The sequence below is a fragment of the Zalophus californianus genome, chromosome 5, assembly GCF_009762305.2.
Source record: "Zalophus californianus isolate mZalCal1 chromosome 5, mZalCal1.pri.v2, whole genome shotgun sequence".
NCBI classification, from domain to species: Eukaryota; Metazoa; Chordata; class Mammalia; order Carnivora; family Otariidae; genus Zalophus; species Zalophus californianus.
This window is the reverse complement of record NC_045599.1, coordinates 25,970,573-25,989,087: the sequence shown is the minus strand read 5'-3', so window position 1 is coordinate 25,989,087 and position 18,515 is coordinate 25,970,573. Positions and strand designations below refer to the sequence as shown.

Here is an 18,515-nt window from a genome sequence, read left to right as displayed (position 1 = left end):
CTGTGGAAAAGAAACCCCAGCACTCGGGGTGGCGAGGCTGTGATTTCCAGTTTCATTTTCCAGTTTCCACTCTCCACGCCCCAGGACACCACAGGGGAGCTGGGGGGGGGCGGGGGGGGGCAAGAAACGTGTTCCTACCAGCACCTACTCCCTGGGGCTGCCAGGGGGCGGGGACTGGCCGAAACCCCTATACTGGAGGTTGTTAAAATTCAGATTCCTGGCTCCCCAGTCTCTGAGGTAGGAGCACAGCTGAAGTGCAGCCCATTCCCTCTCGAAGGCTCCTCCTGGGGGTGGCCTCCCCTTCCCTAGCTGCTGTTGAACACATTTCGGACGTCCGTTTTCTAGGACTAGAGGCCTATAGGAAGCCCAGCTTATGGTCTTCACACAAGCTCCTCTCTTCCCCACATTCCAAATTCCTCTTTAAGATGCTAATTTGTAATAGGCATTAATAGAAACCAAGCAAGCAAGAAAAATTCTATTAAGAGCCTTTAGGTTCTTCCGTTCTGTCCTTTGCTCCATTTATTTGTAATTTATAGCCTATTTAATTCCAAAAAGGCTGTAAGGACACATATCTGGGTTTTTTTTTTCCTCCCTGAGTGTGTGTGTGTGCGTGTGTGTGTGTGACTGCATGTGAGGTGGGCCTTCTAATATACCCTTGCCCTGGCTTGACCTTGGAGGGAGCAGGTGGTGAACTCTCCAAGCCTGGCAGATGTAGACCTTTCCTAATCTCTAGGGCAAATTTGTTCTTCAGTGTTTCTAGTATCAGTTTTTGATCAATCATTAATCAAAGTTGCAATAAAAAGATAATCTCAGAACTGGGCTGTAAAGATCCTGGCCGAAACCTTAAATAAACCCTTCCGTGGAAGCCTCAAAGCGAAGAAAGAAGGGTCTTATGTCTGGGGCTGCATTTGGAGGCAATGAAGTCGCCATCTCTAATCAGGGGGTACAGACATGAACTTCAGTCACCTGAGTGGCTGGGGCCTCTTGCTTCATTTTTCACTGCTCATGAAGCTGGCCAAGCCCCGGCTCCTAGACCAGGTGGCAAAGGTAGGGAAGGAGGCTGCCGTTGGGCCCAAATGTGGGGGCTTGGGGGCACATCCCTAGGATGTGACAGCTCTGGGGCCAGGCCGATGGCAGGAGAAGCTGCGCAGCCACCGTGACCCGCCCACTAGCCCACATGGTGGAGGGAGCCCCTCTTGCCGCTAGCTCCGTCCTTCCCTGCGCACTTAGAGCTCCGCAGGGCACCGTGGCGCCTGGGTTGGAGCAGGAGGCCCACTTCTCGTGGGAGGAAGAGAGGAAGCAGCTGCTCCTCCACAGGGCCCAGCCGGGGCCCGAGGCTGTGGGGCCCTCACTCCTCTTGCAGCTCCTCACAGTCGAGAGGGAGGATGTGCTCTTTGGGGCACGAGGTCACAGGCTCCTGGCAGGCTGCCGAAGTCAGATCTACAGGCTAGAATCAACAGGGATAATGTGAGGCCCAGCCTCAGGTCCAAGAAGCCAGGACAACAAGGCAGAGCACGGGGCCCTGTGCAAGTGCAGCCCGGACCAGCAGACTCAGGGCTTCAGCAGCCGGTGGCTTCCGCAGGACTCGCAACAAGTGTGTGGAAGCTGAGAAGGGGGGAGAGGCACTTGCCGTTCTCTCCGACCCCTCCCAACACATGGTCCCACTCCGGTACCATGTTTTCAGGAACACAGAGGAAATGGGCATTTTCAAAGAAGTGTCACCCTGGAGGTGCAGGGGGTGGTGAAATCAGGTGTGAGAAATTATTCCAAGAACTGATGACCAGAACAGGAATAGACTTGTCCTGGGTAGCACAAAGGGAGGAAGCAGCATCAATGGGAACAGCTGAGAGATGCATGTGAGGAAGAGACTTCCCATGGGTGGAATGTGGTCTCCAAAGATAGATAGATATACACACACATTTTTTTTTTTTGAGAGAGAGAGAGGAAAGAGAGGAATAGAAAGGCACACACCTCAATTTTAACAGTAGCTATCTCTAGCTGGTACGATTTAAATTTTTTCCGCTTGTGCTTACCAGCAGTTTTTTTTTTTTTTTTTTAAGGTTTTATTTATTTATTTGACAGGGAGAGACACAGCGAGAGAGGGAACACAGCAGGGGGAGTGGGAGAAGGAGAAGCAAGCTCTCCAAGGAGCAGGGAGCCCGATGCGGAGCTCGATCCCAGGACACTGGGATCATGACCTGAGATGAAGGCAGACGCCCGACAACTGAGCCACCCAAGCGCCCCTTACCAACAGTTTCTAAAATGTTCATAATACACCCAAATTACTTTCTTTTTAATGTGGTAAAACATACACAACATAAAATTTACCATTTTAACCATTTTTTAAAAAGTTTTATTTAGGGGCACCCGGGTGGCTCAGTTGTCAAGCGTCTGCCTTCGGCTCAGGTCATGATCCCAGCGTCCTGGGATCGAGCCCTGCATCGGGCTCCCTGCTCGGCAGGGAGCCTGCTTCTCCCTCTCCCACTCCCCCTGCTTATGTTCCTGCTCTCACTGTCTCTCTCTCTGTCAAATAAATAAATAAAATCTCTAACATGAATGAATGAATGAATGAATAAATAAATAAAAAGTTTTATTTATTCAAATAATCTCTACACCCACGGTGGGGCTTGAACTCATGATCCTGAGATTAAGTCACATGCTTCTCCAACTAAGCCAGCCAGGTGCCCCCATTTCAACCAGTGTTAAGTGTGCAATTTAATGGAGATAAGTACATTCACATTGTCATGCAGTTGTCACTACCATTCAGCTCCAATATTTTTCTGTCGTCCTCAACATAAACACCAAACTCATCAAACTAATTCCCTCTTCCCCTCCGACTACCAGGCACTGACGGCCACCATTTTACTCTCTATTTCTACGCATTTGACCCCTCTAGCTACTTCCTATAATTGAGAGGCAATACAATATTTGTCCTTTTGTGTCCGGCTTATTTCACTTCTTACCGCATGATGTTTTCAAGGTTTATCCATGCTGTACCATGTGAGAGAATTTCATTCCTTCTTAAGACTAAATAATATTCCATTTTGTGTATATACTACATTTTGTTTATCCAGTCATCTGTCAACGGACATTTGGATTGTTTTCCCTTTTTGGCTATTGTGAATAATGCTTATATGAACATGAGTATAAAAATACCTCTGAGTTCCTGCTTTCAATTCTTTGGGTATATTTCTAGAATTGGAATTGCTGGATCATATGGTAATTCTATGTTTAATTTTTTAAAAATAATTTATTTATTTATTTGAGAGAGAGAGAAAGAGTGAATGAGACAGCACAAGCAGGGGGAGTGGCAGGCAGAGGGAGAAGCAGGCTCCCCGCTGAGCAGGGAGCCGGTAGGTCGGATTGTGGGGCTAGATCCCGGAACTCTGGGATCATGACTGAGCCGAAGGCAGACACAACCAGCGGACTCACCCAGGCGCCCTCTATGTTTAATTTTTTTTTCAGGAAACACCATACCGTTTTCCACAGCAACTACACCATTTTACATTCCCACCAGCAATGCACTGAGTTCTAATTTCTCCACATCCTTGCCCATACTTGTTATTTTATATTTTTTTGATAATAGCCATCCTAAAGGGTGTGAAGTCATATCTCATTATGGTTTTGATGTGCACTTCCCTAATCCAAATTACTTATTTTTTAATCTAATTCTGTCTGAATCAAATCCTGAATCAAAGCCTTTGTCCTTTATTTCTTGATAATATGGACCTTTCTCTCTTATTCCCCTTGTCTGTATTTATTCTTTGCGTTCTTTGTGTTCTTTTAAAGTGTGGTAAAATACACATAACATAAATTTTACCATCTCAACCGTTCGTAAGCCTATCGTTCGGTATTCTTACGTAAATTCACATTGTTATGACCTAATCCAAATTACTTTCATCCTGATAAAAAGAAACAAAAGTCTATTTAAAAAAAAAAAGAAAGAAAGAAAAAAGCAAGCAAGCAATGATTCTCAGCCCGCGGAGACATTCACACACTTCGGCTCAGTCTTGGCGAGAGTTTACACTCACCAGCTAAGCACCTGCGATGAGCGCTCTGGGCTCTGTGCCGGGCAGGGGACTCTGAGGGGAGTGGGATCTGGGTTCTGCCCTTGGATTTCATCCTCTGCGCAGAGCAGTTGTAACCAAGGCTGTTCTGGGCCGAAAGGGCTACCCTGTTGGGCGATGCAGGGTTGGGTGGGGGGCACAGATGTGGTGACATGTGGGCTTGAGGCCTCGAAGGACACGCGGACATTTGCAGGTGCAGAGAGAAATGTGGCCTGTGCTGCCGGGCTATGGCAGCACTTATCCCCACCGCCATTAATAAGGCCTTGTTAATACTTTGTCTTCCCTCCTCAGCTGGAAGCTTCGTGAGAGCAGGGCCAGGGGGTCTTGTGTGTGAAGCCCAGCACAGGAAGGGGTAAAATGAATACCTGCTAAGTCCTGAGGAGGAGGAGAAGAGAGGCGCTATCTCCTTCCAGAGTCTCGGCTGGGAGAGGCAGACAGCATGGTGGACTGCATGTGGAAGGGGCGGGGGGGAAGCATGACACAGACAATGGTGGTGGCAGCACGTCAAATGCTGCACCATGGCAGCCAGTGGAGGAGAGTGTGAAGACCCAGGTTTGAAAGAACGAAGGGCGAGACTGCTGGGAGGGGGCCCTGGTGAAAGGGGAGAGGCTGGGATGCACACTCAGGGGAAGTAGAGGGGTCTCTCTTTTTATGAGACTCAGAGGGCCAAAGACAGAACATGCCAGTTGTTGGCAAGGATGTGAAGCAACTGGAACCCTTGCACTGCTAGAGGGGGTTATCCCCATTACCATCCCAGGCTTCAGATAGCACTCTGGTCGCTGCTTGGTGCAGACTACCATTTGTGCCAATCAAGAGAACACCGACATCTGTACTTAGACCACCAGACACGAGAGGTTCTATGTCCAGAGCAATTTCCAAGATGGGCCTGAATCCATGGAACATGGCACAACGGGGAGCACAGAGCTGGTTCCATGCTTACCAGTCTCCCAAAAGTCAACTTTGCCCATGTGCCTCCATCTCACGTCACACCGCTAGACGACTTTAGTCAACAGAAGGTGGACCGTGCTCTCTTCAAAGAGCACATGGACAGGCACTGACAAGGTTGTCCCCCTGCTTCCCAAGCCCTGGACGCCATGGTGAATTCCATCAGGGTGTTGGGAGCCCCTCTGCCTAAGGGGCCTTTCTGCACACCCAGCCAGGCACCAGCATCGTAGTCCCCTGATGGTAGTCCCACTCTGGACTCACTGCATAGAGCTCCTCACCTACCAGATGTGGGGCACATGTGCCAACAGGGAGCCCACAAAGGGCTGCTCTGCTTGACACCTGCACAGCTCTGGTCTGAGGGAAGGAAAATGCTGACTTGGTGTGTGGTCTGTATTTTTACTGCATCTTCCTTTTCAAGTTGGAGGTTGTTGTCACTGAGTTACCAAATGCCATTCTACCCACTGTTGGGGAGCAGAGACAGGTGCTCAGCAGTCCCCGGGGTGAGAGGGCAGTCCAGGGTGGGGGACGAGATGAACCTGATGACACAGCCTGGACCCAGTACAGAGCAGTGTACAAACAGAAGCCCCACTGCATGGTCTCACTCTAAGTGCTGCACGAGCTCAGCAGGGTGAGGGGGCCTGTAGGGGTGGGGTAGCCAGGGAAGGTCCCAGAGCAGGGCCCCCACGGTGGGGAGCAGAGGACAGAGGAGACCATTACAGGTGAGAGAAACAACAACGGGGGCCTCTGTGCAAATGTGCAGAACTCAAGACCTGGCCAGGCTTGGACCCACGTGGGAGAGGCTCACTGGCTGCCCTTTCACCCAGGAGAAAGGCCACAGATGGCAGGCCTCTCTAAGCCCCACCCAGGCCCCTGTCACACATGTTCCACTGTCCCCGGGCTGACCACAACCCCCACATGAGCTGTGTCCTGTTCATGCTGGCCTAGAAACTGGGAAGTACCTGGCATATGGCCCCTCCACTTCCTCCACATGATTGCCTAGGGCTCTGAGGGGATCAGCAAGGGATCATTTTTGTGGTCAGGAAATGTCTGTGGCACATGTGGGCACCACAGGCCCTCTCCGGGCCCTTTGGAAGGGGAGGCTACGTTCCCAGAGTTGCAACTGCCTAAACTCCAGCTCCAATCTCTGGCTTCTTCTAGGTAGGCCCATCTTGGTGTGGGGAGTGGAGGCTACCTTTCCCCAGGTCCGTGAGGTTCCCTCAGATCCAAAATACTCCGAGTTCAAGGGCAGGACGTTGAGCAACAGAGCAGCAGATACTAACTTGTGGTTTAGTTCAATGGTTTTCAACCTTGGCTGCACATAAGAACCACCTAAGGAGCTTCTTAAAAATACTCGTGTCCAAATACTTCAACAGGCACTTTGCAAAGAGGGGATCTAAATGGCTAAGAAACATATGAAAAGGTGCTCAACTGTATTAGTCATCAGGGAAATGCAAATTAAAACCACACTGCCAACCCATTACACACCCACCAGAATGGCTAAAGTGAAAAGGATGTCAAATACCAATCGCTGGCAAAGACGTGAAGCAACCAGCACTCTCACACGTTGCTGGAGGGGTGCAGATGGGTACGGCCACTTTGGGGGATCATTTGACATAAGGTACGAAAGTTGAACGCATTCACATCCACACCTGCCTTGGCAATCCCACTTCTCAGTATGCACCCAATGGACATGCATAGAAATGTGCTCCGAAAGACACCACGGGAATGCTCATCACAGTAGTAGTCATAACCACCCCAACCGCTCCCCAAAAACCCAAATAACCCAAATACCCTGCAACAGTGACATCCATACGGTGGAGTACTCTATAGCAATTAGAATGAACGGACTACAGCAAAAGCAATAGCCTGCGTGAATCTCACACATACAATGTCGAGTGGAAGAATCCAGACACAAAACCCCAAATACCATATGATTCCCTTTATAGAATATAAAGCTTGAAAGCAGGCAAGACTCATTTCTACCTTTAGAAGTGGGAATGGTGGTTACCCTTCAGGGCACCAGGGGACGTTGGTGATGTTCCGCTTCTTGACCTGGACGCTGGTTACTTCGGGTAACCCGGGGTTCACTGAGTGAAAATTCACTGAGATTTACACCTCGGGTTTGTGGTGGTGGTAGTGTTGCATGTATGTGATCCTTTAATACACACTTAGGTTTTTGTTTTTGTTTTTTGACCCAGATCAATTCAGTTGGGATCTTTGGGGTGAGAGTGAGGCCCAGGTATCAATATCTTTTTAATATCCTTGATGACGGCAGTGCCCCGCCAGGATTGAAAGCCACTGGTTTAATTTCTTGGGAGGAGGCGATCTGCTTTGATCCGCTGCAAAAGGCACTTTGCAGCCTGGTGGGGTGAGATACCAGGGCGGGAAGAGGTCCATCTTGGCTGAGGTGAGCAAGCCTCGTGCATGGGCGGAGGAAGTGCAGCCGCACGCTGTTGTAATGTGCTTCTTCCCTGGCAGCGTCTGATGAAAGTTGGTTGCATCAGTCTGTAATGGTGTGAAATGATGGCAAGGCGGACCCCAGCCCCACCCCAGACAAGTGGCTTGTTGGCACAGCTGCCGTGGGGCCATTTACAGGGAGGTGGCAGCTGGGCTTCCCCAGGATACTACCCAGGCCAGAGGCACTGCTGAGGATGTGACAATTGGGGAAAGGGTGTTGTAGGCCCCACGGATGTCTGTGTTTGTGGGTAACAGTCAACTCTGGGTTCCAGATGACACCTAAACTCCCTGGCCTCTGGGTCCAGATTAGGAACTTGCAACATCTTCCTGAGGATGGCAATGTGCTGGGTTCAAGTGCCCAGGCTGAGAATGTTCCTTCCTCTCTTTGTGGTTAGAGGCAGCCACCCCAGCAATGGCCACCGCCGGCATGCACCGGCCAGCAATAGGCAGCTTGGACGGGAAAAGACAAGACACGGGTTTACACGCTACACAGGAGCTCTGCCCTCCCGGGCCTCATCCCCCATGTGCACGGACCATGAACCTGCTGCTGTGGGTAGGACTCTGCTTCCCTCAGAAGCTTCCCCCAGCCCTCCAGGGCCCTCCACTATCCAGCCATGGGCTGCCCCTTGTGTCCATGTCCCTACATGTCTGCCTCACGTCATCGTGTCTGCAGAGCAGGAGTGAACAGGAAGGGGCCTGAGGCCTCTTGCACCTCTGCAGGGTGGGATGCTGGGGGGCCTCGGCTGAGCTCCCTTGGCCGAGGGACACAGAGTGGCGTGGGCTGGAAGAGGACAAGCTAAGCTGATAAAGGCTACATCACTGGAAGGTAGCCAGGTTAGAAACAAATCTGTCTTCAACTGTCTAGTCCCCATTCCCCAAACTAAAAAAAAAAAAAAAAAAAAAAAAAATCCCAAGGAGTGAAAGAAGCGTGAATAAGGAAGCCAGGGTGTAAAGACAGGAGTGTCTCTCCACCGAAGCTGTCACTCTCCACTTCTCTGGCTCTCGTCTCCCCCCCTGGGTAATGGGGGTGATGCCCCAGGCCTTTCCTCCCTGCCCTGCCCACGAACCCTGAGGGTTCGTGGCTCTGCCGGGGTGGCCCGTGGGACACTGTGCCCAGGGCTGTGTCCATGCGGTCCCCGGCTGGGGCCTCGGCGCCTATGTGCCTTCTCACCTCCCTCCTCTGTGAAACACCAGGCGGCTCACCCTGCCAGCCAGAGAGCCAGGAAGAGTACCTGATTCTACTTTTTCCCTAGAGGTATGCGTGCTTCAAAGGGCTGCACAAATTAAACCAAAACTGAGGCCCGAGTAGGCTGGGAGAGTGAGGAGGCAAGAGAATCCAGAGAGTGTTCCCCGCAGGGGAGTCGTGCAGGCTGATCTCGGAGGTGGCTGAAGGACGGCTGGGCTTTGGGCGCTCCTCCTGCGTGTGAGATGTGATCGGGGCCTAGGTTGTGGGCCTCTCTAGGCTCCAAGTTATCCTCACCCAGGGAACAAGCACACGATACTCCTCAGAGCAAAAGCATCAAGGAGGCCACTGAGCTGGAAACACACAGGCTTAGTGGGTTTGACCTAAGGGACTCCTAATGTCAGATCTAGGGGAATCCCACCCAGACATGGCCTGGATGTCCCCCAAACCTACACTTCACCTTAAAGACCCAAGAAGGATCTGTTGTTCAGGAAGGTATTTCTTCATTTTCTGAAACTGTGGATGTTTTCTGGTCAGTCATATGATTTCTGAAAGTCATTATATACTCTCTCTCCTGGTTTCCTTCTATTGACAGGCTTATTTCCTCCTCAAAACACTCCAGTAAGTAACATTCCCCCACATGGAGAAGTCACTAATCCAGTACCTTCTATCATGCATTATAGTTAAAAACTCAAAAGTGAATTTTTAAAAGCCCCTGTGTAGTCCAGAGACGTCACAAAGCTCATACAAAGAACTGGGAGGATTTCTCTCAGGGACTATTCTTGTTTTAGATGCAAATGAGAAAAAGTTTCTGTACCGTCAGAGTCCCAGTGGGAAACAGACGCATGCTGCACAGGTAACCGAGGAGAGCTTAAGGAAGGACTGTGTACCAGGTGAGCAACACTAAGGGAAAGGATAAGGGGAAGAGAAGCCCTCTAGAGCCAGCAACGTGGTGGAGCTGTTACCCCCAACCTGACGGGAGGGGGGCAAGGGAGAGGTTAGAGGAAGCTACGCAGGGCTGGAGCAGAGGGCTGCTGTAGGGGTTGTGGCTTCAGGGTGAAGAACACAGACCCTGCTGACCCGAGGCGTAGCAAGAGAGGGAACTAGGGGGATAAAGCACCCTAAAGCACCCCACCATTATTCTCTAATCTCCTGCAGGGGTCTTCCGTTGGTGAAGCCCAACTGGAAGCAAGACGCCATGGAGCCTGGTTGATGCAAATGCGGGAAGGAGTGAGGAAGGGTAGGAAATGGGTGGGGACAGGGCAGTGACAGGGATACCCTGCACACTCGTTTGGTTTAGTCACTCAGGAGGAGTAGATTGGAAGTTAATGTGCTGTCATGTGGCGCCCTCACCACAAACGAATGGGACGAGAGGCAGCCCGAGACAGAGATGACCATGAGGAAAGGCTTATGGGGTTTTAGCACAGTGATCCCAGTCCCCATCATGGAGGGACAAATTGCTCTAATTAGCTTCCTAATTCCAAGGTAAACATGTGCACTCATGAAGATGACGCTGAATTACCAGCAAAGGGTTAGATGCATCTGCTGCACTACTTAACAGAGCTTTAACTGGGCAGGGAAGATTATAACGCACTTGAGAGATGTGCCTCCTTCCGAAAGAAGCACAACAGGGCTTCCAGTTAAAGACATCAGGTTACTCACATGTCCCCGTCTTCTTTCTCTCCTGAAGTGCCACTAAAATGCCAGTCAGGAAATAAAATGGTATACGGGGGAGAGGGGTGAAACAGGTGACGGGGATTAAGGAGGGCACTTGTGATGAGTACGGAGTGACTTATGGAAGTGTTGAGTCACTCTATTCTACACCTGAAACTAATATCACACCATATATTACCTGACTGGAATTTAAATAAAAACTTAAAAAATAAATAAATAACAAATTAAAAAAGAAAGAAAACGGTATCAACCCTCAAGAGCAAAGAGAATGGTGAAGGAGACACGGGTGGATGAGATTTGAGTAGACTCCAGGAAGATGGAAAGCAGATGGAGGAATGATGGCTGCCATGGAGGAAGCTAGTCTCCTAGGGCCTGCGTACGGGGATGGTGACAGGAGGCCAGCCCCTTCACCCCCGGGACCCTGCTGGAGCTCAGACCTCGGGGAAATTGGGGATTATGAGGGTGGGGGTCAGGCATAGGAGGCAGTGGGGTAAGGAATCAGGGAAATCCTTCTCGAACCCACCCCATGCTCTGCCCCACGCAGCACAAGACTAAAGATCCTGAACAGGAGAGATGGAGGCAGAAGAGACGGCGGATGAATGCAAGGATGCAAATGGGGGACAAGGGCAAAGTCTGAAGACTGAACAGTGAGCTTCAAGGTCTCCATGCCTCACCCCCCACCCTGCCCCAGGCATATATCACCCTGTTCTGGCGTGTGGGGAATTTAAAACATGGCTGCAAATTTTTTGACACATCTTCCACTGAGAAGTGGGTGTCGCTCTCCTTCCCTGACCGTGGGTGGGCCTTGTGACTACAGTGGTAAGTGATGCCATGTGACTTCCAAGACCAGGCCATAAAAGACCATGCAGGGCCCATATTGCTGGCTGGAGCATTCACACTGGAGCTCTGAGCTACCACATCAGAGATCCAACTACCGGGCTGGATGCTAGAGACGCCGTGTGCCATCTCTCCGGTCACCAGTCCCAGCTGAGCCCCGGCTTCCTGCTAGCCCTGCCAAGTGAAGAACCGTCTAGGAAGTGCATCCTTCAGCTCCAGCTGGTCCAAATCCCAGCCACTTGAGCCTTTGGTCATTTCGGCCACCCCAACCTGGGCTTCAGACATTGTGGAGCTGTGCCTTTTCTGAATTCCTAACTTGTAGAATAATAAAATGGCTGTTGTTTATGCTGCTAAGTTCTGGGGTGGTTTGTTATGCAGTAATAAGTAATGGGAACAAGAAGCCAGAATGCTTCTCTTGAGAAGGGGAATGGCTTAAGTAGTGGTTCTCAATGGGGTGATCTTGCCCCCCAGGGTACATTTGGCAATGTTTATAGACATTTTTGGTTATCACAAGTCTAGGAAAGGCATCTGGAGGTTCAGTGATGCTGCTAAGCATTCTACCATGCACAAGAGCCCCTGACAACAAGGAATTATTTGTACTAAAATATCAATAGCACCAAGGTTGAGAAACCTAGCTCTAGAGAACAGAGTCTGACATTTAGAGGCTTGTTAACAAAAAGACTGGCTTGCTCCCTGTAGCAAACCCCAGCTTATATGTTGTCCCCAAACATACAGTTTAATTCAGGTTTTTATTGCTTCATTCATAAGTATCGACAGACAGCCAGGATATTTGACATTTGAGAAAAGCCTCCAACATGAAAGAGAGAAAACAAACATGCAAAAGGCACCTAGGTGGAAACAAAGATAATAAAGAGAATAGAAGAATATTACAACAAAACAAATAGAAGAAAAATAAACAATGCCTCTTCAGAAAGATAAGAGGGCAAGAGTATATCGATAAAACAAGAACACGATCCTATGAAAAAAGGCATGGAAGACAAGAATGAGTAATTGTATATTAAAACTATGAAAGCTGAAATTAAAACAACACCAGCAGCAGGGTTGGAGGAAAGAGTCAAGTCAAGTTGCCCAAGAAAGGAGGCCCAAGGGCAAAGGGTAGGGAAATAGAGACAATACAAGAAAATCAGAGCGAGTAAATCCAGTAGGTCCAACAGGTAAAATAAAAGGGAGAAAATTATCAGAGATGCAAAATTTTTTTCCTCCAGAACTCAAGGACACACAACACACTACTTAGCTCAGCAGTGGAGAATACCTCTACATTCACTACTGGGTTATATTCTTACTGGGAGATGGCGGGGAGAACTGGAAGTGGCTGTGTAGGAAAGCTCAATTCTTGTCTCCCCCAAGACGTCAACAGATGTCTAAAATTGGTAAATCAAGAAATAACAATATAAACAGAAATAGAAACTAATGAAAGAGTTGAAGGAAGAGGCTACCTCCAGAGAGAACGGGACCGAGGAAGCTAAGGGAGGGGGTTTTTATTACCAGCCTCTCTGTACTGTTGATATAGAAACCATATGCATGCATTATTTTGATCAATGTGATAAAACAGAAATTAATTTAAAATGAGTACAGTTAAAAATTGCCATGCAATGGGATTAAGTTTGATTATTTGGAGAAGTCACTTGCATGGATGACCATGCCCCAAGAATGCTGAATAAATTGGCACCCTGTTAACATGGGGGAGTTTCTCCCGACCTCATTGGCCAGGGGAGGCAGTTGGCGCGTGGGGTGGGGGCGGGGCCGGAGCCGGCAGAGCAACCCCAGGGTGGTCACCGATCACTGGCTCCCTTTCCCAGCTGGCTGTATTGGCTTGGGAGACCCTGCTCTTGAGTGTGGATCCCGCCAAGGAGCCAAAGAAGAGAGTAGCTGGTCATCCTTTGAGGAACTGAGGGATTCACTAGGACTTCCTGCCTCTCCTACTCTGGGCCTGGACAAGATGTTGGGTTTCTGAAGGCCCAGGGCCCCTCTGCTGATGTGCTCAGCTGCCAGAGGGGGCCGCACACACTCATCCTCATCTCATGGGACAGATGGGCCTTGAGTCACCATGTCTCCTGCCAGGAGCTCCCCAGGAGGGGCCAGAGTGGGGAACATGCCTGTAGGGGCTTGAGCCTTACCTTCCAGTTCTTTCCTTCACCCCCTGCCCTTCCTCTTCCCCTCCTTCCTGCCCCCCCATTCCCCCTCCCCTGGGGGCTGCACAGCTGGTTTGCCTGCCAAATGCCTGGCAGGTTTTTTTTTTTTTCTTTTAACCTTTTCAATTGTTACTTCCTTTTAAAAATTACATCATGATTAAAATAAGTAACATGTATTCCTTGTAGAAAAATAGGAAAATTTTGAAAATCACCCACCATTCTACCAGCCAAATAAAACCACTACTTGACTATGAATTTCTAGAACGTGTCCAGGCTTATACACAAGTAGAAATACTACTGGTTCGCACCTCATCTGGGTACCCATCTGCTGAGCACTCAACACAGGCAGGACCCTGTGCCCAGGCCTTTAGATGTGTTAACGCCTACCAATTCTCGCAACTCTCTGAGACTTGTGTTATTGTGCCCATTTTACTGGAAAGAAGTAGGAGCTTAGGGAGATCCCACTTGCCTGAGCTCTCACACGGGTTAAGAGACTGACCTGGATTTCAACCCTCCAGCCTGAGTCCCAAGCTACTTGCTTTGCATGTTTGCTGAGCTTTCTACATTTCTTTTTCCTTTTTTTTTTTTAACTTAGCAATCTATGCAAACATCTTTCTTGCCTGTAAGTATACACCTAGGTCATTCTGCTGTATGACACGTCCTCGTGTGGATGTGCCAGATTTTAAAGGACCAATTCCTTTTTCTTGGGCTTTTCCACTGTTTCTTTTCTTTTCTTTTTTCTCTTTTCTTTTCTTTCCTTCCTTCCTTCCTTTTCTTTCTTTCTTTTTTGTATTATAAAACAATGCAGTGACAAATTATCTTTGTACACACATCTTTGCACAACTGTGATTTTTTTCCTAGGATAAATTCCAGAAAGTGGAATTGCTTGGTCCAAGGCTGGACACATTTTTAACACTGTCTCTTTTCAAATTACATCAGCAGCACACATAGCTACACAATTCCCCACATCCATTATTTACTGAGTGTTTTCACTCTTCAAAATTTGGACGGTGATTTAACACAGAATCAGAGAATCCTTATGCAGGAAACATCCTGTATTTCTCTATATCTAGATCCAAACCATCCTTGCTTTAAAAAAGAAAAAATGCCCAGGACACCCTGACTTCAGCAGGTCTAGCAGAAGAGCAAGGGGTGACGGAGAGAGGCCTGGAGGGAAGTCAGGAACGCAGAGCAGGAGGGCCAGGCTATGGGCACAGCCAACTGGCTTGGGGGAGGTTGCCCTGTTTTCCCAAAGGAAGCACAGTCTTCTTGGGTCTAAAGACCTTGCAGCCACTGCTGATGATCCACTGCTGAGTACTGAGCTGTCCTCACTGTCCTAGTACCCACACTCTAGCCAGGAAGTCAAGACGAGTCCCCCGAACGTTCACTTCATCCAGGTGCCAACCCTTTCAATACCCTGGTCTTCCTTGAATACTTTTGAAGGCCTTGTAAGTTGGGAAGTCCCAAACTAGACACAGTCTTATTGTTCTCTTACCTTGATGCTGTCTCCCTCCAACAGGCTGTAAATTCTGGCACCTGGAGAAGAAAAGGAAAGTAAGTGACTGAGACAGAGCCCTGAGGGCAGGCCTTGGGGCAAAAAAAAGGCCTGGATGGAAGTTAAGTGGGGCCCCTCTCATCTGTGGTGAGCTCTGCAGAAGCCACCGAGGTGTGAGCTGGTGGCATGCTGGCCCACATCAGACGCGGGCACCGTGACTTCCACACACGGACATTCTCCACTGGCGGCATTTCTTTCTCACTCGGTCTATTCATGCTCCTATGCTGGCAGTAACCCCAGGGCTCTTTCCACCATGTCTCAAGGTCTTTTATAAACAGTAAATCATCCTTTCGTGTATTTTGAGTCATAGAGCCCATTCATCAGGTATTTGCCGAGCACCAACTACATGCCAGGCACTGTCCACAGGCTCTGGAGATACAGCAGTAGACTAAAGAGACAAAAACCCTGCCCTCATGGAGCTTGCATTCTACAAGGGGAGACCAACAACCAGAGAAAGAAAAACATACAATATATAGGAGTCAGAAGAGGAAAGTGTTCTGGAGAAAGAAACAAACAGGAGAGGGGGGAAGGGAGTGTTGGAGCAGGTGGGCAGGGGTACCGAAATTCTAAATAGTATGGCCAGGAAAAGTGAATTATGAACAAAGACCTGAAAGAAATGAGGGCGTGAACCCTGACATTTAATGGGGAAGAAACTTTCCAGGTGGAGGGAACGGCATGTGCAAAGTCCCAGAGGTGAGAGAGGCTGCCTGATGTGGTAAAGAGCATTGGGGATGGTGGTGTGGCCGGAGCAGAGTGAGTGAAGGGGAGGTAAGAGAGGGGAGGGGGTGAGAGAGGCAGTGAGGTTCCGAGCATGCATGGCACCAAAGGAAGATCCTTGTATGAACTTGAGCTTTGACTCAGATGGAAGCCACTGGAGAGTTTTACACAGAAAAGTGATATGCTGTGACTCACATCTTAACAATATCACTCTGTGGGCGCCTGGGTGGCTCAGTTGGTTAAGCATCTGACTCTTGATTTTGGCTCAGGTCATGATCTCAGTGTCATGAGGTCCATCCCTGCGTCAGGCTCCACGCTGGGCATGGAGCTTGCTTCAGATTCTCTCTCTCCCTCTCCCTTTGCCCCTCCCCTGCCTCTTAAAAAAAAAAAAACCCAATATCACTCAGGATGCTTTGTTGAGAATAAATTGGGGAGCACAGGTAGAACCAGTTAGGAGGCTACTGCAGAAATTCTGGCAAGAGATGACGGTGGCTTGGACTAGAGAGGCAGCATGGAGGTATTGATATATGGTCAGATTCTAGAAAGTAGAGCCAACAGGATTCGCTGATAGATTAGAAGTGGATTTGAAATAAAGAATTCAAATAGGACTCTGAGATTTTTGGCTTGAGCCAATAGGAGACTAGAACTGCCACTATCTGGCTTGCATTATCTCCATGCTGATGGAGCATGTTTGGGGGGAAGATAAGGAACTTAGTTTTGGACATGTTAAGTAGGAGATGCCTTTTAGACACTCAACTGGAGAGGCCTGTAGGCAGGTGGATATATGAGTTCAGGGGAGAGGTCCAGGCTAGACATGAAGATTTGCAAGTGCTCAGCATGTAGCTCTCTAAAGCAATGACAAGGGATGAGGTCACCAAGGGGGTGACTGTCAATAGGGAAACTGCCGAAGGACTGAGAGACAGTAAAGGAGACTGAGAAGGAGTAGCAAATACAACAGGAGGGAAACCAGGAGAAAGGGTTTCAAGGAGGATGGAGCAATCCACTGTGATAGGTCAAGTCGTGTGAGGACACAGGATTAATCATCGAATTTGGCATCTTAGAGTCCCAGGTGATCTTGGTCAAGGGCAGATTCAGTGGAAGGGTTGGGATGACAACCTGACTGCAACAGGTTCAAAAGAGAAGAGCTGAAGTCATCAGCCTGGTGGCAGAGTGAGCCCTGGGAGCGAAGCGGGAAGGGATGATCAGATTAACTGCTTCTACCTGCTACCCTACTGTATAAAACGTGGCGCACCAAGCTGGCATCTCCACAGCCCGTATCAGTGGCAGCCGTGGTTACCAAGCCGGACCGGGGTCTGCAGGTTGCTGAGCTTCAGCCAGCTGGCCCTGTGAGCCAGCTATCTGCCTGTTTCTAGACTCCCATGAAGGAGTTCCCATTTTCTCACTGGCCCCTGTCGCTTTAGGATCAATGCCCAGAGCATGGGGCTGCTGAGTATGTCCTCTGCTGCTTGCAGACCAAGACCTCACTCGGGCCCCTTCTCCTGATGGGAAGTCAGAGGGAACAGGATAGGCAATGGAGCCTGCCTCGTGGAGGAAGTGATGGCCGAGAGACAGATGCTGACAAACGAAGCGAAGACGAGGAGATGGGGTGGGGAGGGGGAGAGCAGTGTGGGAGGGGCCTCCTTCGGCCAGGCCGTGGGGTCAGGTGGGCTGTCTGGGAGCCGGTGCCTGGCTAGTTCTTGGCGCGCTGGCCCCTGCCCCACCACTCTCAGGCTTCCAAGTCTCCCAGAGCTGGCCAGGGCCTGTGGTCATCTACGTACAGTGCCAAAAGGACACATTCTCTTCCTCTTCTCTCTTTAATATATCCTGTGGGATTTTCTCTCCGTGATTACAAAAAAACATGCATTTTCACTGAAGGAATTGGAAAATATTGAAAAGAGGAGGAGGGCGCCTGGGTGGCTCAGTTGGTTAAGCGACTGCCTTTGGCTCAGGTCATCGCGTCCCGCATCGGGCTCCCTGCTCAGCGGGGAGTCTGCTTCTCCCTCTGACCCTCTTCCCTCTCGTGCTCTCTATCTCTCATTCTCTCTCTCAAATAAATAAATAAAATCTTTAAAAAAAAAAAGAAAAGAGGAGGAAAAGAAATCATTTACAATTCTACTACCCAGAGGCGACTACTGCTCACACTTGGTACGCATCCTTGCAGACATTTTTCTATGCATACACACAGAGTTTTTAAAAATGAGATCGACTTGGGGTGCCTGGGTGGCTCAGTCAGTTGAGCGTCGACTTTTGATTTCAGCTCAGGTCATGATCTCAGGGTCAAGATCCAGCGTCAGTGGGGTTGGAATCAATTGGGGCTCTGCCCTCAGTGTGGAGTCTGCTTCTCTCCCCCTGCCCCTCCCCTACTCCCACGTGCGCTCTCGTTCTCTCTCAAATAAATAAATAAATCCTTAAAAAAAACGAGATTGGGTTGTCCATTCTGTTCTGTGTACACTGTTTTAGTCATGAATTTTGACTGAACCTATCATAAGCACTCTTCTGATGCCATTTAATTTTCTTCCACGTGATGATTTTAATGACTGCACAGTATTCTACTGAATGCATACTTTTACCATACTTTATTTAATCCCCAAACATTGGCCATTTAGATTGTTTCCAAGGGACTACCACTAGGAGTAAATGCAATAATAAACAATTCTGCATCTTTTTTTCTTAGTGGGGTAGGTTTGCAAATCCCTGATTGTTTTCTTGGGGTCGAGGAAACCGTCGCTGGCCAGTGGGAGTGTCTTGGGTCTCATGGCATCAAGAAGCAACCTGAAGCTGAGGACAGAGGAAGGGCAGAGCTGAGCCTTGTACCAAAGGAGCCAGAGTTCACTCAGATGCCAGAGGCTGATTTTATCCTTAGATACACCCTGGTCCTGAGTTTTCCTCCCTTGAGGACCTAAACAATAGGAAAACAATAGGCCCCT

At 49.2% G+C, this 18,515-nt stretch overlaps 1 protein-coding gene across 1 annotated transcript in view; it reads right to left on the bottom strand.

Moving 5' to 3' along the window:
* The window catches only part of LOC113929952 (translation initiation factor IF-2-like), a 112,519-nt gene that overhangs the window by 54,877 nt on the left and 39,127 nt on the right, over nucleotides 1-18,515 (bottom strand). The window contains exon 3 of the mRNA XM_027607207.2: nucleotides 14,812-14,852. Within this exon, the coding sequence (XP_027463008.2) occupies nucleotides 14,812-14,852 (41 nt within the window). The remainder of the gene's footprint in view (nucleotides 1-14,811; nucleotides 14,853-18,515) is intronic.